Source organism: Pelophylax lessonae (assembly GCF_965119305.1).
Source record: "Pelophylax lessonae genome assembly, chromosome: 1".
Lineage (NCBI taxonomy): Eukaryota > Metazoa > Chordata > Amphibia > Anura > Ranidae > Pelophylax > Pelophylax lessonae.
This window is the reverse complement of record NC_138768.1, coordinates 309,860,749-309,885,534: the sequence shown is the minus strand read 5'-3', so window position 1 is coordinate 309,885,534 and position 24,786 is coordinate 309,860,749. Positions and strand designations below refer to the sequence as shown.

General features: G+C 42.3%; 1 protein-coding gene across 1 annotated transcript in view; it reads left to right on the top strand.

Moving 5' to 3' along the window:
• TBC1D10A (TBC1 domain family member 10A) overlaps window positions 1-24,786 on the top strand; it is a 120,733-nt gene that overhangs the window by 63,257 nt on the left and 32,690 nt on the right. Inside the window, 5 exon segments of the mRNA XM_082252291.1 lie at window positions 8,903-9,002; window positions 13,909-14,016; window positions 16,665-16,771; window positions 20,700-20,814; window positions 20,887-20,952. Coding sequence (XP_082108417.1) covers window positions 8,903-9,002; window positions 13,909-14,016; window positions 16,665-16,771; window positions 20,700-20,814; window positions 20,887-20,952 — 496 coding nt within the window.

Genomic DNA, 24,786 nt, shown 5'->3' with positions numbered 1-24,786 from the left:
ACGATTCTTCTGATCCTGATCTACTGAACGAGTGAGTTTACTACGCCGCTATTGTATGACTGTACGATTCTATTATTCATCATGGGGTATGCTTCTTTTTTTCGTGTGAGCATTCAGGGCATCCGCCGCTGACCCTTTGACTGCTCGCCCATTACGAAGAGGATTTCCCCATATAACAGCATACAGGTTGTACGAACTTTCAAACGCCACTTAGTGGCCACTTGTGGAATTTCACACATCCATTTTTTTCTTTTTTTCTTTTTTTCACCAATGTTTACACACATGTATGTGGCACATTTATAAGTTTATTTGAAAACTATTCACATACTTGTGGTTGTGGGTATTCTGTCACGATATTAGTTCACTATATTTCTTGTATTTATTGGTTGATTTGAATAAATCTTTGATCCCACCTTTTCATTTACTATATTTTTTATTTATGATATTGCACTATTTGTGGGTCACTCTACCAGTATACCCCCTTTCTTTCACGTCATTAAGGGCACTATACATGTTTTTTTTATTTTATAGGTAGCGCCATCACCAATCTTCACATTCTTTTATACAGAGGTTTGTGGTTTGGTCAAGGGATCCTCTGGCGGACACCATAGACGCACTGGTGGCCCCATGGGGTCAGTATCGTCTGATTTACACCTTCTCTCCTCTCAAGCTTCTGCCAAGACTTCTATGCGAGCAGAAGGGATTCCGGTTATCTTAGTGGCTCCGGACTGACCTCCCCAGGCTTGATAAGCTGATCTGGTGCGGCTGGTCGCTGACGTGCCTTGGAAACTTCCTCTCGGGGAGGAACTGCTGTCCCAAGGACCAATCTTCCATCCTTCTTTACAGTTGCTGGCTTTGACGGCTTGGCTGTTGAACGCCAGGTGCTGAAGGAAAGAGGTTTATTGGAGTCAGTGATTCCTACACTGTTAAAAGCTAGGAAATCTACTTCTAGGAAAGATCTACCATTGCACGTGGAAGACGTACATTGTGTGGTGTGAGTCTCCTTAAGGTTCATCCTCACTCACTCGGTGGCTCGGATATTGATACCTTTCTTCAATGGGGGGGTTGAACAGAACTTGGCCTTGAGGTACCATCGAAGGCCAGGTGTCAGCTTTGGCGGTCTTCTTCTTCCAACGACCTTTTGGCCACTCGTTTCCTGGTGCGTACTTTTCTTCAGGGTGTCCTACCTTTGATTCCTCCAGTGCTGTCTCCGTTGCTGCCTTGGGACCTCAATTTGGTGCTTTTCGGGCCTCCCTTTGAGAATCTACGGGAGATTCGCCTGCCTAGGCTTTCCCAGAAGGTGGTCTTTTTTGTGGCTATCACCTATGCGCACAGGGTGTCTGAACTGGCGGCGTTATCCTGTTGTTCACCTTACCTGGTGATTCAGACATAAGGTGGTTCTTCGCCCCTGTTCGTCGTTCCTTCCAAAGGTTGTCACTGATTTTTATTTGAATGAAGACCTTGTGTTGCCTTCCCTGTGTCCCAGGACTAAACATTCGAAGGAAATTGCCTTGCATGCCTTGGATGTGTTCGGGCAATTAGGGTGTACCTGGCAGCTACAGAGTCTTTCAGGAAGTCAGACTCGCTGTTTGTGCTCACGGAGGGGCCTCGGAAAGGTGAATGTGTTGGCATCTGCGGATGCTTCTTTTGGCCACAATGACTTGCAGGCTGCTGTTGAGAGGACCCGATCCTCTTTGAGGGTGTATTTGTTTTTTGTTTTGGCTGAGCTCCTGTTGCCTGGTTGGCTACTGTTTTTAGCCTTGGGAATTTTTTAGCTGTTCCTGCTGTAGGGGGCAGTATAACCTAACAGTTATGGAGATCAGAAGCTGTGTCCGTCAATGAACATCAGAGAAATGGATTTTACGGTGAGTCAAAAATCCCATTTTTTTTTTTTTTTTTTCACATTTCCCTACTGGTAAGCTTATAATAAGTCTTAAATGTAGGTGCCTTGGAAACTGTCTAAAACTGCACTGTGCCATGATGGTGACTCCGTGCATATGAGCAGGAGTGAGGTCATTGTGGCCCAGCCATTCAAGGGGCCAGAGAAGGAAGACCTGGTATATATTAAAGGGCCTGGAGCAGTGGTAGGTCAGCACTGGAGGGCTCTGTTTGTGAGGTGTCATAATTTGCATAATAGTACATGATGGCATCAACCTTCAGCTTTTTTCTTTTTTTTACATTTTCTGAGTTTAATAGTAGTTCAGTAGTATTTTTCAGTTTTATTTATATACTTGGAATGTGATATTATATAGATAAGTGAATGTGATTTGGCCTTATTGTAAATACCCCACAAGTTTTAGCGCACCTTGCTTCTAGTTTAGAAATGATTCCACATAGGGATAGCTGTTTATTGTATGTCTCAGTAATTGCAAGTCTACCAGGCAGGGTCTGTCTAAGGCTGCATTCACACTTGAGCGTAGCATTTTACCGCGATTTTCAGGCGTTTTTTCCAGGCGTTTTTGGTGGCAGGCATTGACCTCTATCAAAAACGCTAATAATCAGCCTAAAAAGAAGCTCATGTACTTTTTTTCAGCTACAGGCGTTTTGCAAAACGCTCAGATGTGAACAGGGGCCATTTAAATGAATGGGGTTTTACTTGTTGGGCGTTTTGGAACGTTTTTTTTTTTTTTTAGCGTTTTTGGAGCTGAAAAACACTCAAAAACGCCCAGGTGTGAATGGAGCCTAAAAAGCTTCATGCACACTGGTTTCTTGTAAACACTGTTTATCCTGACCGGAAAAATCAGCGCTAAAAACTCACCTAAGCAGCATTTGTTTTTTTTTTTTTTTTTCCAACCAGTTTAGGTGAAATTGGCAGCATTTGTTTAGGAGTTTATTTCATTGGCCAGGATTTTTATTTATTATTGCTATTGAAATGAATAAACTCTATAGTGCTAAACGTGCCTATGCACATTTAGGAGCACTTGATGTTTGTTTTCCCTAAAAGCTCCCCTCCTGAATGTGATTCTTTTGCGTTCAGGAGAGGAGCTTTGACTGTCCCTAAAATCTGGTAAAAGCCTATGTGTACATGGACACACTGGGGTTTATTTACTAAAACTGGAGAGTGCAAAATTTGGTGTAGCTCTGCATAGAAATCAATCGGCTTCCAGGTTTTTTTTTTTTTTTTTTATCAAAGCTTAATTAAACACGCTGATTGGCTACCATGCACAGCTGCAGCAGTTTTTGCACACTCCAGTTTTAGTAAAGGCCCGTACACACGTACCGATCGTCGGCATACAAACGTCGGTGGACGAAGGATCTGCCGATTGTACGCGTGTTAGTATGGTGCCTCCGACAGATGTCTGCGCACAATCCGCGGACAAAAGTCTTTCTTGCAAACATGAAAATATTTGTATGCCGACACCAGAACGGACGATTGTTCGCCTGTCAGTACACAATTCGGCCGACAGACCGCAGATTTGCAAGACTGGGCATGCTCAGAAAATAGAAAACACAGGGAAAGTTAACCATTACATGACATCACTTCTGCAGTCGGCGGACAAAATTCTTGTGCTGTCCTTGTGCTGTCTTTGCACTTTTCAGCAGACACCGACATCCCGGGGAGAAAAGAGGAACATTTGTAAGCCGACCATCGGTACGTGTGTACGGGGCTTAAGCCTATTTGGACATCCTAGTTGCATAACCAGTCATTGCCCATGTTTTCCAATGAGAACCATTCATATATGTACGTCTTAAAATTGCAGCAACTTCAAAGTAGTTTGTGCACTACTTTGGTACGATTTTCATGCAACTTGAGGGCCAAAGACTTCAATGTTAACCCTCAAAAAATGCATGAAAGTCATACCTGAATTTATACAATGCAACAGTTGTCCATTATCACCATTACTTGTCCAGTGGTAAAAGCCAAAGTCATATCCAGGTTGCACCTTAAAGTCGGCGCAACTTTGGAGTTGTACAAGTGTGAATGGAGTCCTAATTGACCCCACAGGCCTTAAGTTTTGTCCAGGGGCTTTGGCAAAAAAAACTCTTCTGCTCCTAAACTCACATTTAGGAACTTTTTGTGTACTTGAGGCCTTATTGCACCAGGAAAATTCCAGTTCTGTTAAAAAAAAAAAAAATATAATAATAAATTGTAGCAAAAGTAACGGCTAGCCAGTTGCTACAAATGACCTTTGCATTTCAGTTTGCTATGATTTTCTATACACGGCAAAAAAGAGAGAAATTTCAAACCATTGTAACAGTACTCTGTGTATAGACAGTATTTCCGGGCATCCTCATCTGCCACTGGCTGGCTTCCTAATGCTTTCGGAATGGGCACATAAGCAGGCTAACGGGCATCCTCCTGTTCCATGAAATGCAGTAACCTTGGCAGTCTCCTTCGGTTTATAACACTGGGAGTTTAATTTTTGGCTAATTGCTTGCGTGAATAAAAGGATGGCATGGCCATAGTACTTATTACAACACTGGCACTGACTATGTGATTATAGTACAGGCAAAGCTTTCCATTTCTGCAATTAGGTTTACTAAAGTTCCCTTGTATATATGTGTGGCTGACTTGGAGGACATTTTTTGCTCATTAAACCTGGAGTTTCTCTTTAAATTTAGTTTCCTATGTGGCGGAAGCACAAGTCTTGTAATAAAGTAATGAATCATTTATTGGACTCTGTTCTCAGTCGTACGCCATGAGCTACAGGCAGTTATCTGTATACAGAACTGCATATATGTGTAGGATGTTATTACTACTTCGACTGCCACGTCCTTTCATTATGCATTAATACCAGATGCTTTCATATCACCACCCCGTTTCTTCTACTTTTACTATAGACAAAATAGTTGTGTGACATGTATTACAGCTGCAATTAAACAGTCACGGTACAAATCTATGTGTAGAATGTATCTGTAAAATAACGGGAGTGCAGCAGTTTTTTTTTAGACCAGTTAACATTCACAATTTGTCAGTGGGCTGATACATAAAACATAGATTTTTCACTTTCTGCTTTAGAACATTCAAAAAAAAAATTTTAAAAATCCAGATTTTTTCATCATCTTAGGCCAATTTGTATTCTGCCACAAATTTTTGGTAAAAAAAAAACCCCAATAAGCGTATTTTGATTGGTTTGCACAATAATTATGACATCTACAAACTAGGCGAAAGATTTGTCTTATTTATTTATTTTGTTTTACTAGTAATGGCTGCAATCAGCAATTTTTTTTTTAAGCCGGACTGCGACATTGCGGCAGACAGATCAGACCCCCTAACTGACATTTTTGACACTTTTGGGGGGGACCAAGTGACATTACTACAGTGATCAGTGCTAAGAATATGCACTGTTACTGTAATAATGACACTGGCAGAGAAGGGGTGATCAGGGGCGATCAAAGGGTTTTGACCAGGGGCGATCAAAGGGTTAAATGTGAGCCTAGGTGGTGTTTTATAACTGTGAGGGGGGTGGGCTTGTGATCTCAACACAGAGACCGGTGTTCCTAAATAGGAAGGAACACAGGAGCTCTGTGTTGATAGCAGAGAGTTCAACGGTCTGCTGTGTTTACAACAGCAGACCGCCGCTCTCTCTTCGCGGGGAGCGATCGCGGGTGCCCTGGCGGCAATCAAGACCATCGGCCCTGTGGATTGGCTTCCCCGCTGGTGAGGGGGTGCGTGCCCCCAGGATCGCTCCCGCGAAACCGCCGTACAGGTACGGCAATTACTGGGAACCTGCCGCAATATATCAACGGTGGCTGGTCGACAAGTGGGTAACAGACCAAGCTGTACAGCAAAAGTAGTAGTCAGAGGGTTAAGACAAACCATTTAACACTGACAGGGGTGCTTACAATGGTCAGCGTTTTATTCATTTATGTAAAATATTTAACCCAAAAGGAAAAAGTGTTTGCTAGAGTTTGGCTTTAATTTGTTAGTCAAGTCCATGTAAATTTGCTAGTCCACCCAACACTACCCTCTCCCCAGATTAACAATGCTGCTGTCCAATTGTCTCTTTTGCTTCTCTATTCAGAGTGGAGACACCCTAAGACATTAACCACTTTACCACCGGAGGATTTTGCTGTCTTACGTCCAGGCCACTTTTTGCGATTCGGCGCTGTGCGAATTTAACTGACAATTGCGTGGTCGTGCGACGCCGTACCCAAACGAAATTTACGTCCTTTTTTTTCCCACAAATAGAGCTTTCTTTTGGTGGTATTTGATCACCTGTGCGATTTTTACTTTTTGCGCTATAAACAAAAAATAGCGTTTATTTTGAAAAAATAATATTTTTAACATTTTTTTTTATATGAAATTCCCCCCAAAAAAGATGTAAAAACCAATTTTTTAAAAAAATTTTGGCCAATTTGTTTTCTGCTACCTATGTTTGGTAAAAAAAAAATCACAATAAGCGTATTTTGATTGGTTTGCGCAAAAGTTATTGCGTTTACTAACAAAGGGAAAGATTTCTGTCATTTTTGGTGTTTTTTTTTAACGCGTAATGGCGGCGATCTGCGTTTTTTTTTTTTTTTTTTGCGGGACTGCGACAATGCGGCGGACAGATCGGACCCTTGACTGACATTTTTGACACTTTTGGGGGTACCAGTGCTATAAATATGCACTGTTAGTGTAAAAATGACACTGGCAGGGAAGGGGTTAATTTTATTGGAGAGGGAGGGGTTAATGTATGCCTGGTGCTTACTGACGTGTGTGGGGGGAGGTGACTGAGTGACACAAGGACAGATCCAGGGTTCAGCTATGCTGAACCCTGCAATCTGACCCTGCCTGTCACTTAGGAGATCCGCCCGCTTGTGTTTACACAAGCGGGCGGATCTCCACACTAGATCCCCGACAATCGGGGAAGAGCGGCGGCGATCGCCGCTGCTCCTCCCCTGGCCCTACTCCCGCTGTGACCGAAAACAGCGGGAGAGAGCCTCCGGCGGCGCGCGCGCGCCGCCGAGAAAGGGGAGTGTCTGACGACGTAGTACTACGTCGTCAGACGATAACGAGCCACTCTGCCGCAGTAATATTACTGTGGGCGGAGGTAAAGTGGTTAAGGTTTCATCATGTACACGGGACGTTTGAAAACCTTTCCTGGACACTGGAACTTGACAGCTAGTAACAGACGGTTAAAAACATTAGTTTACAAGCTGCGTTTAGAAGCGTTTTTACATTGTAAAATGGTCAGAAATGTATCCCCATTGAAAACACCTATAAATGAAATGCTTATAAACGTGAGTTACTGCGTTTAGATGCGCTTGCACGCGGTTATAAGCATGTGGCGTTTCAAATGCCAATAAACTTCCTTCCTGAATGCACTTTTTTGCTTTAAAAAAACCCCCCACTAAACTCAACTGCCTCTAAACGACAATAAAAGACTCCATGGACAGATAAGATCACATAGAGGAGCATTCAGGGGCTGCTGAAAAAACGCCCAACTTCTCCCATACCTCCATTTAACAGCATCAGTGTACGTGAGGCCTAAGTGTGTTGCTGACAGGATCTCCAGCTGAAAATAGTTTGGGGGGGGGCATAAAGAAAATAATGCAGTCATAACATTTAGGTTTAATCGAAGTGCAGCCACAACATTTGGGCTTCATGTACACGGGACGTTGTTAAAAGTCCCTTTTGAATGCTGGAATTTTTAGGACGTTTAAAACGTCCGTTAGGTCGCGTTTGTACCCACGTTTAGCGGGCGTTTAGAACCGTTCCTAGAGGTCAAAAAAAGCATTCCCCTTTAAAATGTAAAAATGCGAGGGCTAAACGCGGGTCATCGCGTTTGGTCGCATTCGGACGCGTTTTTGCGTTTGAAACGCCGGGAAACATGCGTTCGAACGCAAATAATTGCTTTCCAAAAAACGTCCCTGAACTCAACTGCCTGCAAATGACTGTAAACGACCCTGTGTACATGGACAGATAAGATAACATGCAGGTGGGTTCAGGGGCTTCTAAAAAAAAAACGCCCAACTGCTCCTAAACCGCCATTTACAACGTCCCGTGTACATGAACCCTAAAGTGCAAGTTTATCTTTGCACAAAAAAAAGGATGAATGATTAGCTTTTACTGCCCACGAGCCGATGCAGCATTCTTTAGGAATGCCTGGACAGATCAAAGTGATTCCAGTTGGTCAAAGCGGTTGCTTGCCAGCATTAACTAGTCAGAATTCTGATCTGTCCCACTGCGGTTGAATTGCTAAAACTGGAGAATGCAAAATCTGGTGCAGCTCTGCATGGTAGCCAATCCGCTTCAAACTTTAGCTTGTTCTGTTAAGCTTTGACATAGAAACTAGGAAGCTGATTGGTTACCATGCACAGCTGTACCAGATTTTACACTCTCCAGTTTTACTAAATCAACCCCATTGTCACTAAATGCTCCATTCACATTTGCCATTTTGGGATCTTGGGCAGAATTGCACTGCAATGGCAAAAGGCAAGTTTAGGTGCCATTCATTGTCAATGGCACCTAAAGCCCGGGGCTGGTTTTCTGCAACTATCGCTGCTAACCGCAGCATGCAAAGCTTGCCATCCAAAAAGGAGCTGGAGATTCTTTTGGGCCACAAGCTTCGCGCGTTACGGTTTGCAAGATTTATCGTACCAAAACCACACCGCGTTTTAAGTGCCATTTGTAAATGGAGATTTGCAGTGCGAATCACAGCGATTCTGACCAAGATCCCAAAACGCCAAATGTGAATGGAGCCTTAGAAAAGAGGGGAATAGGACCACATCTTTAAATCCCTGGACTGCTGCATAGGCAGTGAAAGTTTAAACATCCAACTGAGGTTTTATCTTTTTTTTTTTTTTTTTTTTTTTTTTTGATTTTGAGGATTAGTAAGCTGCAATATTTAACTTTTTTTTTTTTTTTTTCCCCCACCCGCTTGAATTTTGATCCGCTTCTCTGGGCTGTAACCTACATTGTACTTTTGAATGAATTTGTCCATATATGTTGTAAAGCAAATGTGTTCTTTCACAGGGAAGAGGATTTGCCAGTTGACGTGTTACGACAGAGGGAAGCAAAATGGCTGGATATGCTATCAAACTGGGATAAATGGATGGCAAAAAGGCACAAAAAGGTAGAGTCCTATTTTTATGCTGTACTATCTGATAATCACACACCCTCACCCAGTCATCTAGGTGCAGCATGCTAGGGTGTGCTCGGAGCACCTTGTTTTGGGATATACTTTATTTTTAGGTCCTTAAATATTGTTTAGGCAACATCCCATTTCCTATGTGGATCATTATAATGCGCCATGGTTTAGCTGAAAAGACTGGTAAGTTCACGAGAGGCTGAGACCTGCATAGAGGTCAATTAAAAACAGGATCTTGATTTAACCTTGTGTTCTAAATACCAAATTGTCAAACCATTTTTAAGCAATACGAAATTAAACTAGACTACATGGGAAAGGGAAAGGTTGAATATACCATACTAAACAATAACATAACATTCTGCAGTATTTAAATACAGGAAAAGGGGAGAAACGGGGAGTTGGAAACCCAACAACCATATCTCCAAACAAAATTGGAACAGGACTTAAGGGGCTTTGAAGACATAGGTATACACAAGGAGTTTGAAAAATTATATACCAATGGTATATCCCCTGCGCCACGTGGTGAATAATAGTATAGGTGGGTGTTAGAGCAAAGGAGCAGCAGCTATAGCACAAAGGTTTAAGGAATATCATAAAATAGCCTTTAGAGGGATACCTATAGCGCTTGCTAAATGTTATATTATACAAAATGGTGCCGATTTTAATGTGTGTCTTATTATGATAAATAACTCTAGTGCTTTGTGTAATAAATAACAATAAATATTAAATATATAGGTTGTGTACTACGTGAAGTGTAAGACCCGGTCCACACTAGCGCGACTTGTCAGCCTGACAAGTCGCGGTCCATTGACTGCTACAGGAACCGTTCTAATAGGAGCGACACAAGTCGCTCCGACTTAGAAAAAGGGTCCTGTACTACTTCGGGGGCGACCTCGGAGCGACTTGCATAGACTTCCATTATGTGAAGTCCATGCAAGTCGCTCCGAAGTCGTGGTGCATGGGAATGCACAAGTCGCCTCCGAAGTAGTACAAAGTCGTGTCGCCCCAGTGTGAACCGACTCTTAATATTCAATTCCAAATAATGTTTGTATCATTTGATAAGGATATATCTATTGCAATAAATATACAAATATGATCAAGAATAAATAAATCTAGTACAAGTATCCCAATAGGGTTTATATCCAGTCCATATATTGGGTAACTATAGTGACAAAGTTCAAGTGGAATTTTCCTTGTGCACAATTGTTCCAGTGCACTTAAGTGCGGGTGCTCAGTGTGGATTCCTATCGCATATGACTTGTGACTTTTAGTGGCTCTTTCCTTTTCACCGTGGTATAGGTAAAGTTTGTAACTTACCAGATTCCGTGGGTCTTATGTACCTTACGGCACTAAGACCACTTGCGCTTATTGGCTCCCAGGTCAAGGTGGATCCCCCGTGGTCCCTCAGTGGGGATGGTATTGGATATCTTCTCTTTCCCCGTATCAATGGAGGTCCAGGGTATGAAAAGAAAGTGCTCTAGATAGCGTAATATTGCTTAAAATAGTTTAGTTTATTACCCATCCATGGGTTAGATGCAACAAATAAAAGGTAACCATGACAATCTCGGAGAGAGGTAATGCTACATGCAGAGTGGTGAGCGGAGAGATCCAGTTTGCGTTCCACCTGCGTAGCGGGCGTCATGCCGTGCGGCCCAGCCTTAAGGCTATTTTTTAATATACACAAGGAGTATAAAAATATATACATTTTATTAACCATTTGATTGAATTAAAAATACAAAAGAGATATATATCTATAAAATGCTAACAGAAAAAAGACATGGTATAAATATAGCCCAACATGGCTAAAAATCGTGCAGTAAATGTTATATACATTCAAAAAGACATGATAGCAGAAGACCTTCCTAAGATGTAGTGTTAACCGTCCTCTACATGTTTCGCAGGCGATAACTTGCTTCTTCAGTGGGAGAACAACCGGCGTCCATCGCGCCGTTATAGCCCACCAGGTCTAACAATCCCCCCCCCCGGCGGACACGGGGGACTCAAGTTAGTGGCCTTCTACTGGCCAAAAAGATTTGCAAGGCAGGGCGGGGGGTTAAACTGACATATTTTAATGGTTGTGGGAACAATGTAAGTATCCTGATAATAGGAGGAGTGGAGAATGGCTACTATTCTATTTCATGAGGCAGAAGTGTGGAATAGCCAAGTACCAAGTATAGTGTGTAGGCCTCCGATCCAATTTAGTGATTCCACACGAGCGTATCCCACCCTGGCCAGGAAGGAAATGACCATCATTCATCATCCAGTCATTTCCTCCCTGGCCTACGCTCGTGTGGAATCACTGTAATTGGATCAGAGGCCTACACACTATACTTGGTACTTGGCTATTCCCCACTTCTGCCTCAGGAAATGGAATAGTAGCCATTCTCCACTCCTCCTATTATCAGGATACTTACATTGTTCCCACAACAGTTAGAATATGTCGGTTTAACCCCCGCCCTGCCTTGCAAATCTTTATGGCCAGTAGAAGGCCACTCATTTTGAGTCCCCCCTTTCCCCCGGGGGGAAGTTGGACCTGGTGGGGCTATCCCGTTGCAATGGATGCCGGCTGTGCTCCCACTGAGTGATCAAAACCATCATCCTCCTGAAGAAGCAGGTTATTACCTGTGAGTAGAGGACTGTTAAAACTCCATCTTTGGAAGGTCTTCTGCTATCATGTCTTTTTGAATGTGTGTATATATCATTTTCTGCGTGATTTTTAGCCATGTCGGGCTATATCCATTTGTCTTTTTTCTGATTTTATAGATCTTTATCTCTTTTGCATTTTTAATTCAATCAAATGGTTAATAAAATGTATATATTTTTATACTCCTTGTGTATACCTATGTGTTCCAAGTACCTAAAAAGTCCCGTTCCAATTTAGTTTGGAGATATGGTTGTTGGGTTTCCAACTCCCTGTTTCTCCCCTTTTTCTGTCTTTAATGAACTGGGATGTTGGTACTAGTAATTGGTTCCTACTTTAGTTGCTCCTTCCAATACATATTCTGCAGTATTTATCATTTAATACCTGTAACATGTCAGTTTAGCATCCATCATTTAAATTTGTGATATTAGTATGTGGAAGATCAGCCTCTGTTTTGACATACAGGAAAATGTAGAATACTGCTGCTAAAAGCATTTTTTACATGCCACGGCACTGCAGAGCCTGGAGCAAGAGCTATATGGTATAAACCTAAAGGCAGTCTGTGGTTTGATCTCCTGCTATTACAGTAATTCTTGGGAACTGGATGTTGTATACAAGTTCAATCCTGCCCCACGTGATTTTCGCTGATTGACGTCTGCAGAAGATAGAAAGACACTCCGCTACGATATACTCAAAGACTGCAGGGCAGTGCATTGTCTAGACAAACTTTGCTCAGTTGTTTATTATGCCTCTGACCACACACTTTAGATGAAATGCGGTATGGTTTTACACAGCTGACCAAACTACTTTGTAAAACAGTTGACAAAGTGAAGCCCATTTGCAAACCATGTTTGCACATGCAATGTAAAGAAAAGAGTGTTTTTTATTACCAAATCGACTTATTGTAGCTCAAGGCCATAGCTGAAAGTCGTAGTAGAGCTTTTCATTTGTGGGAAAAAGTCTGGTAAAGTCATATCTACTGCTAGGCAGACCACAAATGTTACAATTGCTGTTAGAAAATGTGACGACAATCTAAAAGGAGTGTTTTCAGTTGTTTATTTTTCCCTGTAAGGTAATCTAAAAAAACAATCTGGACTTTTTTTATGTAGGATTGTTGCTTCATAATGTCACCTTGCAAATTTAAAGTAAGACTCGAAGCTCAACCCAAAAAAAAATAAATAAATTGGTTCTACATGAAAAATGAACAAAGCTCATCCTTCTATAGTGTGTACTTGTGTCTATCCAGAGCACTGATTGCGATTTCTCTCTAGCTCTTCCCCCTACTATCTGCATCAGTCATCTGATATTATTAGTCTAGGGCAATGATGATGAACCTTGGCACCCCAGAAGTTTTAGAATTACATTTCCCATGATGCTCATGCACTCTGCAGTGTAGTTTAGCATTATGGGAAATGTAGTTCCAAAACATCTGGGGTGCCAAGGTTCACCATCACTGGTGGTAGGCCAACTCCACAGCATTCTGGTTGAAGCCACCCCCCCCCCCCCCCCAGCACATTTCAGCTGACTGACTCCCTTAGCTGTGTATATTGCCCCTTAGTTCTGTGTAGAGGCGGATGCATCCATTCCCTCCACTCAGGTTTCAATGAGCTCTGTGCTTTAGCTGTGCAGTGTGTATGACTTAGGATCCCTACTTTAGATTAACAGTTGATCATTGAATGCTCAACTCCAGGCAGAATTGAAATTTAAACAGTGCAATGTGCATCAATTACCTTATACCTCAGTCTTGATTTCAAACACCTCTTCCAAAGCTATCCTGCAGTATAATGTATCAAAATCCGTTTCCTCTATGAACCAATGTAATATCCTGCCCTGGGGACCGGGCTCATTATTTTCATGGACACAGGTCCCCTCATCGTCCCCGTTCTCCTACTTTTGGAGCCTGTGGGAAAGTGCCTTGCCACTGGAAGTGTTGCCTTTATCAATAGGAGGTGTGCATATTAAACAGGCAGTACTGTGGACACCCAAAGGACAGGAAGTAAACAGAAGGACCATCAACCTTTTTTCTTGCATACAAATAGTTAGTGGAGGTGGGAAGGGGGTTGCTAATATCCGATTCAAGCTAAAAATAATTTCCTTTTGATGCTTAAATGCATAAGCACATTCAGATCCCTACAGGCAAGTTTCTTTGGATTGCAGTGAGCATCTTACCCTTAGTACAATGGATATTTAGTCTCTGATTATTGCATAGGCCCATTTTGATTTAAGAGTAACTGAGTTTTTGTTTTGTAGATAAAGCTGAGGTGTCAAAAGGGAATACCACCATCCTTGCGTGGCAGAGCATGGCAGTACCTTTCTGGAAGCAGAGTAAAGATGGACCAGAACCCCCATAAATTTGCTGTAAGTACATACTGATGTAAAAAAAAATGCTAGTTTATTTTTAAAGCTGATCTCCAGGCAAAAGCTATATTTAATGCAGTATTATGCATTGACTGAAACCGTTGATGCGAAGTTCAAACTTGCATCTAAACTGCTGCGCCTCCTGGAAAGCTATCTGCGTTTTGGAACACTTTTTTCAGAGGCGTTTCACAGGCGGTGAGGAGGCTTTGAGGCACTGCCTGTTGTGACTCCATAAATGGGGCACCAACACACCGCAGATGCATGCATTACAGGTGGTTAGTGGAAGTTTGCTCGACTGGGTCGTGTTCAGCTGACCTCCGAATGTATTTTTAAGGGTTAATTTAAACTTGTGGTTGTGGAGCACTTGGTTGAGCTACTTCTTCTTCTTTTTTTTTTTTTTTTTTTTTTTTTTTTTTTTTTTTTTTGCGCAACCCACCCACCCTCCCTTAAGTTGCAAAGGCATCGGATTGGGATGTTCACATGCCGTGGTCCTAGTCAGTCCCTTTGTTGACCAGGAAAATTTTTAGGGGTGTGAGAGAATATCTTCTTTGTGTGTTGCTGCTCCTTTCCTATCCCATCATATCTCAATTCCTAGTACAGGATGCGTGCTGAGGACTGTGGAACACCTCCCTCCTCTCCACCTTGTCCTAACATAGGGCAGGGTACTTAAAGAAGAACTCCAGTCTTTTGTGCAAACATATAAAAAAGTCATCAACTACAAAAACTGTAGCTGCTGACTTTTTTTATAAACAGTCACTCGCCTGTCCAGCAGTGTGCTCATCCCAGCCATTTTCAACTCTCATCTTATGTCCCCAGCGTCAGCATCTTAACTGTGGGCACAGCCAAGGGCCCACTGTGCATGTGCAAGCTGTGCTGCGCATTGTGAATAGTCCTGCTGTCTTTTGGAAACTGTCGTGTCCCAGAAGCCTGTGGGGAGGGAGAAATGAAGGAGAACTTCCAATACGATCACCCTCCACAAAAGTGCCAAATTATAAACCAGAGTGGGGGAGGAGGTCTTAAAGCGGAACTTCTCCTCTCTTTAAAAGAGAAATTTATGTTTTTGGTTTTGTCCAGAATCCTACTTGCCTAGCTGGATGTAGCATCAGTCCCCCACCGGCTCGAACACTGAGAACTGAGCGATCTAACACCGCCGATCGCTCAGTTCTCACAGCTCCCTGAGAAAAAAGCTGGTGGCTGTCAGTCAGCAGCTCTCTGCGCTGCCCCCCTGCACTAACTGGAGCGCTGGGGTATGGAGGGGGTGGGAACAAGCCGGCTCAAGCTCTCAGCTAAGAGGCTGAGCTGGGTGCTGGTCCCAGGCATGTGGGTGGATCCCTACTGCATTGTCGTGATCTTGCCCGAGCCTGAACTGGCTCTGTGACGTCAGCAGACAGCGGGCTTCAGCGGATCACAGGAGTGCAGAATGGACTGCACTCCTGTGATCCAAAGGAGTACAGTCAAACAAGATTTTGCTGTGCTTCTCCTTTTTAATATTGTTTGAGATAATGTTGCAGAGTGTCCAGGACAGAACTGGATTTCTTTCAAGGTCAACTGTTTTTGTGCACTTATTGCAGAGATGAAACCACTCTTTAATTGTATAGGAATGGTAAGGTGAGTCCTGCGCTGTCTAAAAGGAGCGATAAAGGGGGTACGGAAAATCCCAGATGCTGCTAGTACCAGGACTGGTAACCATACAGTGTCAGAAATATAAAAAAGTGGGGGGTACTGCGCTTCTGAGTTGATAATCAATAATGAATCAATACATAAATCAATAAATAAATGAATAGTGTTGTGTATGTGCCTGTCACAATATAAATATAAGGGAACTCAAATACCTAAAATAAATCCATACTCATAGTAAACAAATAACAATGTTGAAATATTGGTGCAAAAGTCTAAAACCCACTTAAAGTGCTAATGATGTGTTGTGTTGTAGGTCACTTGGCTCCCTCTCTCTCTCTCCAGATTACCAGCGGTCACAGTAGATCTCTACTCCTGGACTACAGAACGTGTAGCCATGAGCCGATCTGTCAGCGCTGCTGGAACATACACATGTGAGCTGCTTTAGGCTCAGTTCACACTGCCGTGACTTGGGATCGGACATATGAGACCCCAAGTTGCTTGAAATCCTAGGTTAGTCAATAAGAGCTGTCGTGGCACTACTGAAGTCATTCTGACTTTAGAACAGGTTCCTGTATTACTTAAAGGCAACTGCTTACATGACTTGTGTCCATAGACTTTAAAGAAAGTCAGATCCTCATCTATATTGATGTGATTTGGATCCGACATTACAGGAAGATTACCCAGGCATTCTCTGAAAGTAGCTTCAAATTCGTATCAAGTTGCTAGCAAATTGCCAGGAAGTCGTGCGACTTTCCGGTCGCGGCAGTGTGAAACGAGCCTTACCCCACCCAGAGGGCAAAGCTAGATAGAAGGCCGAGAGGAGGTCGGAGTTCATGTGAGCACAAATTGGATGAAATTTTTTTCATAAGAGGTAGTATTTTTTTAAATTAATATCTTGAGGGAGCAGGACAGAAAATGGAACTTTAAGTTTGGAATTTGGCGTTAATAGAAGTAATGCTATGTGAACATATTACCGTCTTGCCTTATTATTCGACTCCAATGTCATGATATTGCTTTTGCTCCCATAGGAGCTGGACTCAATGGCAGGTGATCCGAAATGGCTGGATATAATAGAACGAGATCTTCACAGGCAGTTTCCTTTCCATGAAATGTTTGTGGCACGAGGGGGTCATGGGTAAGTTTTTTTTTTTTCCCCTGCCTCTAAAAGAACATTTGCTTAACCACTTTACCACCGGAGGATTTTGCTGTCTTACGTCCAGGCCACTTTTTGCGCTTTGGCGCTGTGCGAATTTAACTGACAATTGCGCGGTCGTGCGACGCCGTACCCAAACGAAATTTACGTCCTTTTTTTCCCACAAACAGAGCTTTCTTTTGGTGGTATTTGATCACCTGTGCAATTTTTTACTTTTTGCGCTATAAACAAAAAAAGAGCGTTTATTTTGAAAAAATAACAATATTTTTAACATTTTTTTTATATGAAATTCCCCCCAAAAAAGATGTAAAAAACAATTTTTTTTTAATTTTTGGCCAATTTGTTTTCTGCTACCCATGTTTGGTAAAAAAAAATCACAATAAGCGTATTTTGATTGGTTTGCGCAAAAGTTATTGCGTTTACTAACAAAGGGAAAGATTTCTGTCATTTTTGGGGTTTTTTTTTTTTTAACGCGTAATGGCGGCGATCTGCGATTTTTTGCGGTACTGCGACATTGCGGCGGACAGATCGGACCCTTGACTGACATTTTTGACACTTTTGGGGGTACCAGTGACATTACTGCAGTAATCAGTGCTATAAATATGCACTGTTACTGTAAAAATGACACTGGCAGGGAAGGGGTTAATTTTATTGGAGAGGGAGGGGTTAATGTATGCCTGGTGCTTACTGACGTGTGTGGGAGAGGTGACTGTGTGACACAAGGACAGATCCAGGGTTCAGCTATGCTGAACCCTGCAATCTGACCCTGCCTGTCACTTAGGAGATCCGCCCACTTGTGTTTACACAGGCGGGCGGATCTCCACACTAGATCCCCGACGATCGGGGAAGAGCGGCGGCGATCGCCGCTGCTCCTCCCCTGGCCCGACTCCCGCTGTGACCGAAAACAGCAGGAGCGAGCCTCCGGCGGCGCGCAAGTGCCGCCCAGAAGGGGGAGTGTCTGACGACGTAGTACTACGTCGTCAGACGATAACGAGCCACTCTGCCGCAGTAATATTACTGTGGGCGGAGGTAAAGTGGTTAAGAAAAAATGCTTGTCGATTGTTCTTTCCCAATATTCTCGGAGAGCCTGTGTTAACTAGCTCAGCTTCCTATATCTTTATCCTGGCATTGGCCCATACTGCATTATTCAGACTTTTCCTGGCTGCATAACCACATTCTGTTAAGGTTATTGATTTCTACAGGCCTGAGAACAGCAGATATTTTTTTAAATCATACGATGGCCTAATGCCATATTTATTAAGCGTTAAGTGCTGTATTATTAGAAATCTCTTTGCCAACAGTATAGATTGCTTTAACCTCGTGCCTGTCAGTACAAAGTAATTATAGGGCTGTTGCTTTGTAAAACTAGACAGCGAGCATTCTCTGTTTCTTTCTTTGTTGGAAGTAAATGTGTTATTTTTTGTTACTTTTGTTGTTTCTGATGGAAAAAATAATGCGGAAAATAGAAATGACTTCATCTATAACCAGTATATAATCCAGTCTAAAACCTTATGGCAATTGTAAATTGTCACTGACAAGAGCAAGTACACTGAACAGAAACATTGGCCTCACAGGCTGTGTAATTGTTCTGGGTCAGTGACTCAAATTATTTAATCTAGCGTATTGGCATAAACGTCACATAACTGGCATTTTCAGAAGGTCAGCAGTGGCAGTCTTCATGCCTCTCTCATGACAGGTTTTACTTTCACCATAAAAGGGAACAATCCTTTTACCATGATTAGGATAAAAATATTACTAGGAAGGAAGATGTGTTGGCTTCATTTAGAAGACAAGGCAGCGCTATTAACTTTTTACAATTTAAAGCCCAACTCTGGGATGGAAATAACCCTTTCAGTGCTCCCAGCATTTCAAGGGCAAATGCTTGTTAATTCCAGGAAGAGGCTGTATTGCTCACTCTGGAGCTCTTCTCTTTTTTTGCTTTGGGTTTGTGGGCACTCTCCCTCAGCATCATCACATACAATGCAGGGCTATTCGTTCTCAATTGTACAGCTGTGGCCAAAAGTTTTGAGAATGACACAAATATTAATTTTCACAAAGTCTGCGGCCTCCAATTTAATGGATGGCAATTTGCATATACTCCAGAATGTTATGAAGAGTGATCAAATGAATTGCAATTAATTGCAAAGTTCCTCTTTGCCATGAAAATGAACTTAATCCCATAAAAAAAAACATTTCCACTGCATTTTGTGAAGAAGGCTTCAAGGTGCCCAAGAAAGTCCAGCAAATGCCAGGACCATCTGCTATAGTTGATTCAGCTGTAGGATGGGGGTACCAACAGTGCAGAGCTTACTCAGGAATGGCAGCAGGCAGGTGTAAGTGCGTCTGCACACAGTGAGGTGAAGACCTTTTGAGGGTTGCCTGGTGTCTAGAAGGGCAGCAAAGAAGCCAATTCTCTTCAGGAAGGACATCAGGGACAGACTGATATTCTGCAAAAGATACAGGGATTGGACTGCTGAGGACTGGGGTAAAGTCATTTTCTCTAATGAATCCCCTTTCCGATTGTTTGGGGCATCCGTAAAAAACGTCTGGAGAAGAAAAGGTGAGCGCTACCATCAGTCCTGTGTCATGCCACCAGTAAAGCATCCTGAAACCATTCATGTGTACGGTTGCTTCTCAGCCAAGGAAGTTGGCTCACTCGCAATCTTGCCCGAGAACACAGCCATGAATAAAGAATGGTACAAAAATATCCTCCAAGAGCAACTTCTCCCAACCATCCAAGAACAGTTTGGTGAGGAACAATGTCTTTTCCAGCATAATGGAACACAGAAGGCAAAATTGATAACTAAGTGGCTTGAGGAACAAAACATGGAAATTTTGGGTCCATGGCCAGGAAACTCCCCAAACCTTAAATCCCATTGAGAACTTGTGGTCAATCCTCAAGAAGCGGGTGAATAAAAAAAAAAAACCCACAAATTCCCACAAAAACTTTTGGCCACGACTGTATGCGAAGGAGGTAATCCTTTCAAAGGAGTGCCTTAAGCAACCAAAGATTGTGATTTTCTTTCCTTCCACCATGGTTGGCACCAAAGGAAGTCACTTGATTCCCCCATGAATACAGACTCTAGCAGTAATTATGTTCTGCCAGCGGGGGGTGTGGGGGGGGGGGGGGACACAATCACACTCAGCCTGCTCTCCTCCAATGATCAGACTTGTCCTGACATGCCCCCCCCCCCCTCACTGCACAGCCATTCACTGGTAAATCAGTGTGCTGCAACTTCTCCCCCCATCCCCCCCAGCTCTTATGCAGCTGAGAGCAGAGAGAACAGAGATCAGGGAATGTGATCACACACATATATATATATATAATATATATATATATATATATATATATATATATATATATATATATATATATATAATTTGTGTGTGTTTATACAGACACAGGTTTTGCTTTTTCATTTTTTTTTTTGGTTGTTTTAAAAGGTGATTGTTTTAAATCACTCTAAAATGTACCTGTGCACTGTATTTGCACTTCTATTCGGGGATGTGAAAAACAACCAGGTTTCGGCATGTGGGCTACCCCTTCCTGTGCTTTACTATTGGCTCTTCATTGTGATAGGCAGATTTACTGACCAGTAGTAAACCTTTGAAGGGGGCAGCCAACAGCTCTCACTCATAGTGGCCTTTTTACTATATGTAAGCCAGAGCTCCGACGGGTTCTCAGATGACGTATAAGAATGCAGAGTGAAAGTACAGGTACAGGAAAGTGCCACTATGAAATGTCATCTCCACCTTTATAAATATAGTGTTGCAGCACATTTGTGTTAATTATATACAGCAGTTCAAGCCTAACTGATGGTCATAATAACAATCCTTGCCCAGTCTGTTTGCCTGTGTTTCAGTGACATAACCCACACTTTATATAAGAGACATGTTCTTGTTTCTGTAGCCAGCAAGATCTCTTCAGGGTACTAAAAGCTTACACTCTGTACAGGCCTGATGAAGGGTACTGCCAGGCTCAGGCACCCATTGCAGCTGTCCTGTTAATGCACATGCCAGCGGAGGTAAGAAGTCAAGTCCACTGTGTGCCAAGTATGAGGTGACCACAAATCTCACAGCTCTTGTCTCTTCCACAGCAAGCATTTTGGTGTCTGGTGCAGATCTGCGAGAAGTACCTGCCGGGATATTACAGTGAGAAACTGGTAAGGACAAACTCCACAGTTAATGTTCTGGCACAGCCACTGTTTTCATTGGAGAGCTGCAGATAAAAATTGGCATCATGCTAGATGCAGAACAAGGGTCATTGAAAGTCGCTATCAAGATTTTGCGTAAGACTGGGAAAACTACACTGGTTTTGAAGAAAGGTCTGGCATAGAGGACTCTCAGATATATCCTAAAAAAAAAAAAAATAGTATGGTAATAGGAATGAGATGAATGGTTTCAAAATTTAGGGGGAAATAATATAGAGTGTTTGAATTTTTAACACTTCCAATTTTTAATTGATTTATCTCCTATATTCTGTTTCTTACATTGGCTTGGCAAAATATGTTTGCACAGTGCAGCCACCAGCAAACTAGTCCATCTCTGTTATGAAACCTCTAAGATCTAGAAGATACTTGTGCTAAAATAGGAAGTGCTTAGGCCACATTTTACATGGGTGTACTTAATGTGCACCCATGCAAGGGCCGTGTTTGTCTACATGGGGATGCACAGGTGTTCTGTGCATCCCCATGCAGGCAGTCCCACTAACATCATGACACTGACACAGCTACCGCTCCCAATTTGGCAGACTTGCGAGTGCGGGTCCCCAAAACGTGCCATTTTGTTTTTTGCTGAAAGTAATTGCTTTCTTCTGGCCACTCTGCCATAAAGCCCAACTCTATGGAGTGTACAGCTTATTGTCGTCTTATGTACAGTTACTCCAGTCTCTGCTGTTGAACTCTTCTGCAGCTCCTCCAGGGTTACCTTGGGTCTCTGTGCTGCCTCTCTGATTAATGGCCTCCTTGCCCGGTCCGTGAGTTTTGGTGGGCGGCCGTCTCTCGCCAGGTTTGCTGTTCCATGTTCTTTCCATTTGGTTATGATAGATTTGATGGTGCTCCTGGGGATCATCAAAGATTTGGATATTTTTTTATAACCTAACCCTGACTTGTACTTCTCAACAACATTGTCCCTTACTTGTTTGGAGAGTTCCTTGGTCTTCATGGCAGTGTTTGGTTAGTGGTGCCTCTTGCTTAGGTGTTGCAGCCTCTGGGGCCTTTTAAAAAAGGTGTGTATATGTAATGACAGGTCATGTGACACTTAGATTGCACACAGGTGGACATCATTTCACGAATTATGTGACTTCTGAAGGTAATTGGTTGAACCAGAGCTTTTTATGGGCTTCATGACAAAGGGGGTGAATACATATGCACATGCCAATTTTCTGTTTTCTATTTCTAAAAAAATAGTTTTATGTATAATATTTTTCTCATTTAACTTCACCAATTTAGACTATTGTGTTCTGATCCATCACATAAAATTCAGATTAACGAAACATTGAACTTAAGGCTGTAAAGTAACAAAATAGGTAAAAAGTGAATACTTTTGCAAGGCACTGTATTTGAGTTTTATACCACTTGAAGGAATGCATATGTTCTTTACAGTGTGTTCACACACTTCTGTCTGTCTAGGAGGTGACTAATAAATGCACATTTGAAAAGGTGACCAGAGAAGTAACTTTATCTGTAAAAACTAGGGGTATATTTATAAAGCAGACAATGTGAATTTCAGTGTTAGGATTTCTTCATGCTTGTATCCCTGTCAGGGAAGTTTAACCTGGCCATACATGTTTTTTTTCCATATAAACATACAAACGTGGTGGATAGGTGAATTCTCCCTTTTGGGGCATTATATTCGCACACTGATTGAAATAAAGCCAGTCACTGGTGGAGCAGCTAAATTTTGATCAGTGTATAGCCAGCTTTGCTCCCCTGAATTTGCCTGATCACTATTGTCTCACCAGGAATGAAAATGAAGAAAAGGCAAAAACTTTGAGTTGTCATTAGAACCGAAACAGAGGGGACATTCATTCTTATCACAACTGTCTGAGAGGATATCCCTCACATTGGAACAATATGCTCTCACTTCCTGTTGAATCTACAGGACAGCAAGTGAAGGAGACGCTCCCTTTGAGATACAGATGCCAAAAAAATGAACAGTGGTTTGAAATTTCTCCTACTCTATCAAAAAACAAAAAAAAAGTTTTGCCCTATACTTTAAAGTGATTACAAACCTTTGGGTTTTTTTTTTCTTTTTTGAACTAAAACAACAAACTTATTCTACTTACCTGCTCTGTGCAATGGTGTTGCACTGAGCAGACCAGATTCTCCTTTACTAAAACTTTATATAATCCTCTCTGTACCCCGATTACAAGTGCTCCTGTCTGTGTTTTATAAAAGAAATGTTGCCTTTACCTATTTCAGAGCGGCTCCCAGCGATCACGTGACCAGCTGGCTCACTCGTCTCCCCGTCTGACAGATGCAGGGGGTGGGGCTGATGAGATTCCCTTGCTGATGTCAGGCGGGGCGAGAGGAGGAGAGAGAGAGAGAGCCAGCCGTTCACGTGATCGCCAGGAGCCACTCTGAAATATGGTAAATTAAAGGTATTTGAAATATGGTAAAGGTATTTATTTTTTTATAAAATGGAGACAAGAGCACTTGTAATCAGGCTACACAGAGGATTATATAGGACAAGAAACGTTTTAAAACAGCAGGAGGGGAGGGGGCGGGCTCTGACACAGGAGCAGACAGGCAGGGAGCGAGGGGGGAGAGGAGCAGAGAGGAGGACAAAGCTGTGGATGATGGAGGCACGTAAACTGACCACGGTGTCGGGGCTCAGCAGCCATGATAATAAACCATGGTCAGTTTACAGAGTGGAGGGTAGAAACTGTCAGGATAAGCCAGGTTTTTAGGTGATACGGGGTGCCAAATTACACAGTACAAGCACTACAAGCACTACTATATAACATGCTTTAAAGGATCAGGATCTTTATATATTTTTTTTTTTGGGGGGGGGGTGGGGGGTAACGAACACTTTAAGGTAAAAAGCCTTAAGGCTTTGGAACCACTTTGAGGCCCTTTTTACACTTGTGCAACTTGTCATGCAACTTTAAACATCAGAGTTGCACGACCTGTCGTTCCCAATGTGTTCCTATGATACCCATTCATATATGCGCAACCTAAAGTTGCAGCAACTTCAAAGTAGTTCATGCACTACTTTGGTCCGACTTTCATGCGACTTGAGGGCCATAAACTTCATTGTTAACCCTCAGAAGTTGCATGAAAGTCATACCTGATTGTTATACAATGCAACTTGTGTGCAACAGTTGTCCATTAAAACTTGTGAAAGCCAAAGTCGTATCCAAGTTGCACCCATCCAAAGTCGGCGCAACTTTGGAGTCGTACATATGTGAAAGGGGACCTAAGGGTTCCGTCTTTGCTTCTTTTAGATCATGGCCTGCCTACTTCATTGCACCTCGTCTTGATATTATTTTGCTTGGTTACTTTTTATATAATTTATGGCTGAGCTCTTCTTAAAGCAGTTTTTATGATCATGATTTTATATTTGCAAGTACAGCCCCATTTACAATAGTTTGTCTGCAGTGGTAGCTGAGCTATGTGCATCATAAATCTCTAATTTTCCTTGTGGAACTAGTGAATGCATGTAAATATTGTACATTTTTATTCTTTTGGTTACTCCACTCCAAGGTTAGGAGTGGAATGTATTAAATTGTGTACCAGCATAATGTTCCTAAGGAAACATGTGGTTGGAGGAATGTGTCCAATCTCTTGGGAAGCGATCATTGTATTGTTATCTCCTGGCTTGGTTTTCTGTGAAGAATTTTGTTTTTTTGTGTAGTAAAAATGACTTGTTCATTGTGTAATGGCATTTCACGTGTAGGGTAATGTGTACGTATGAAAAGGTAAAATAACCTGGAAATGTAAAACTGGCTTTGGAATCCGTTTTTTTTCATTGAGTATATTAAAGTATTTTCACTT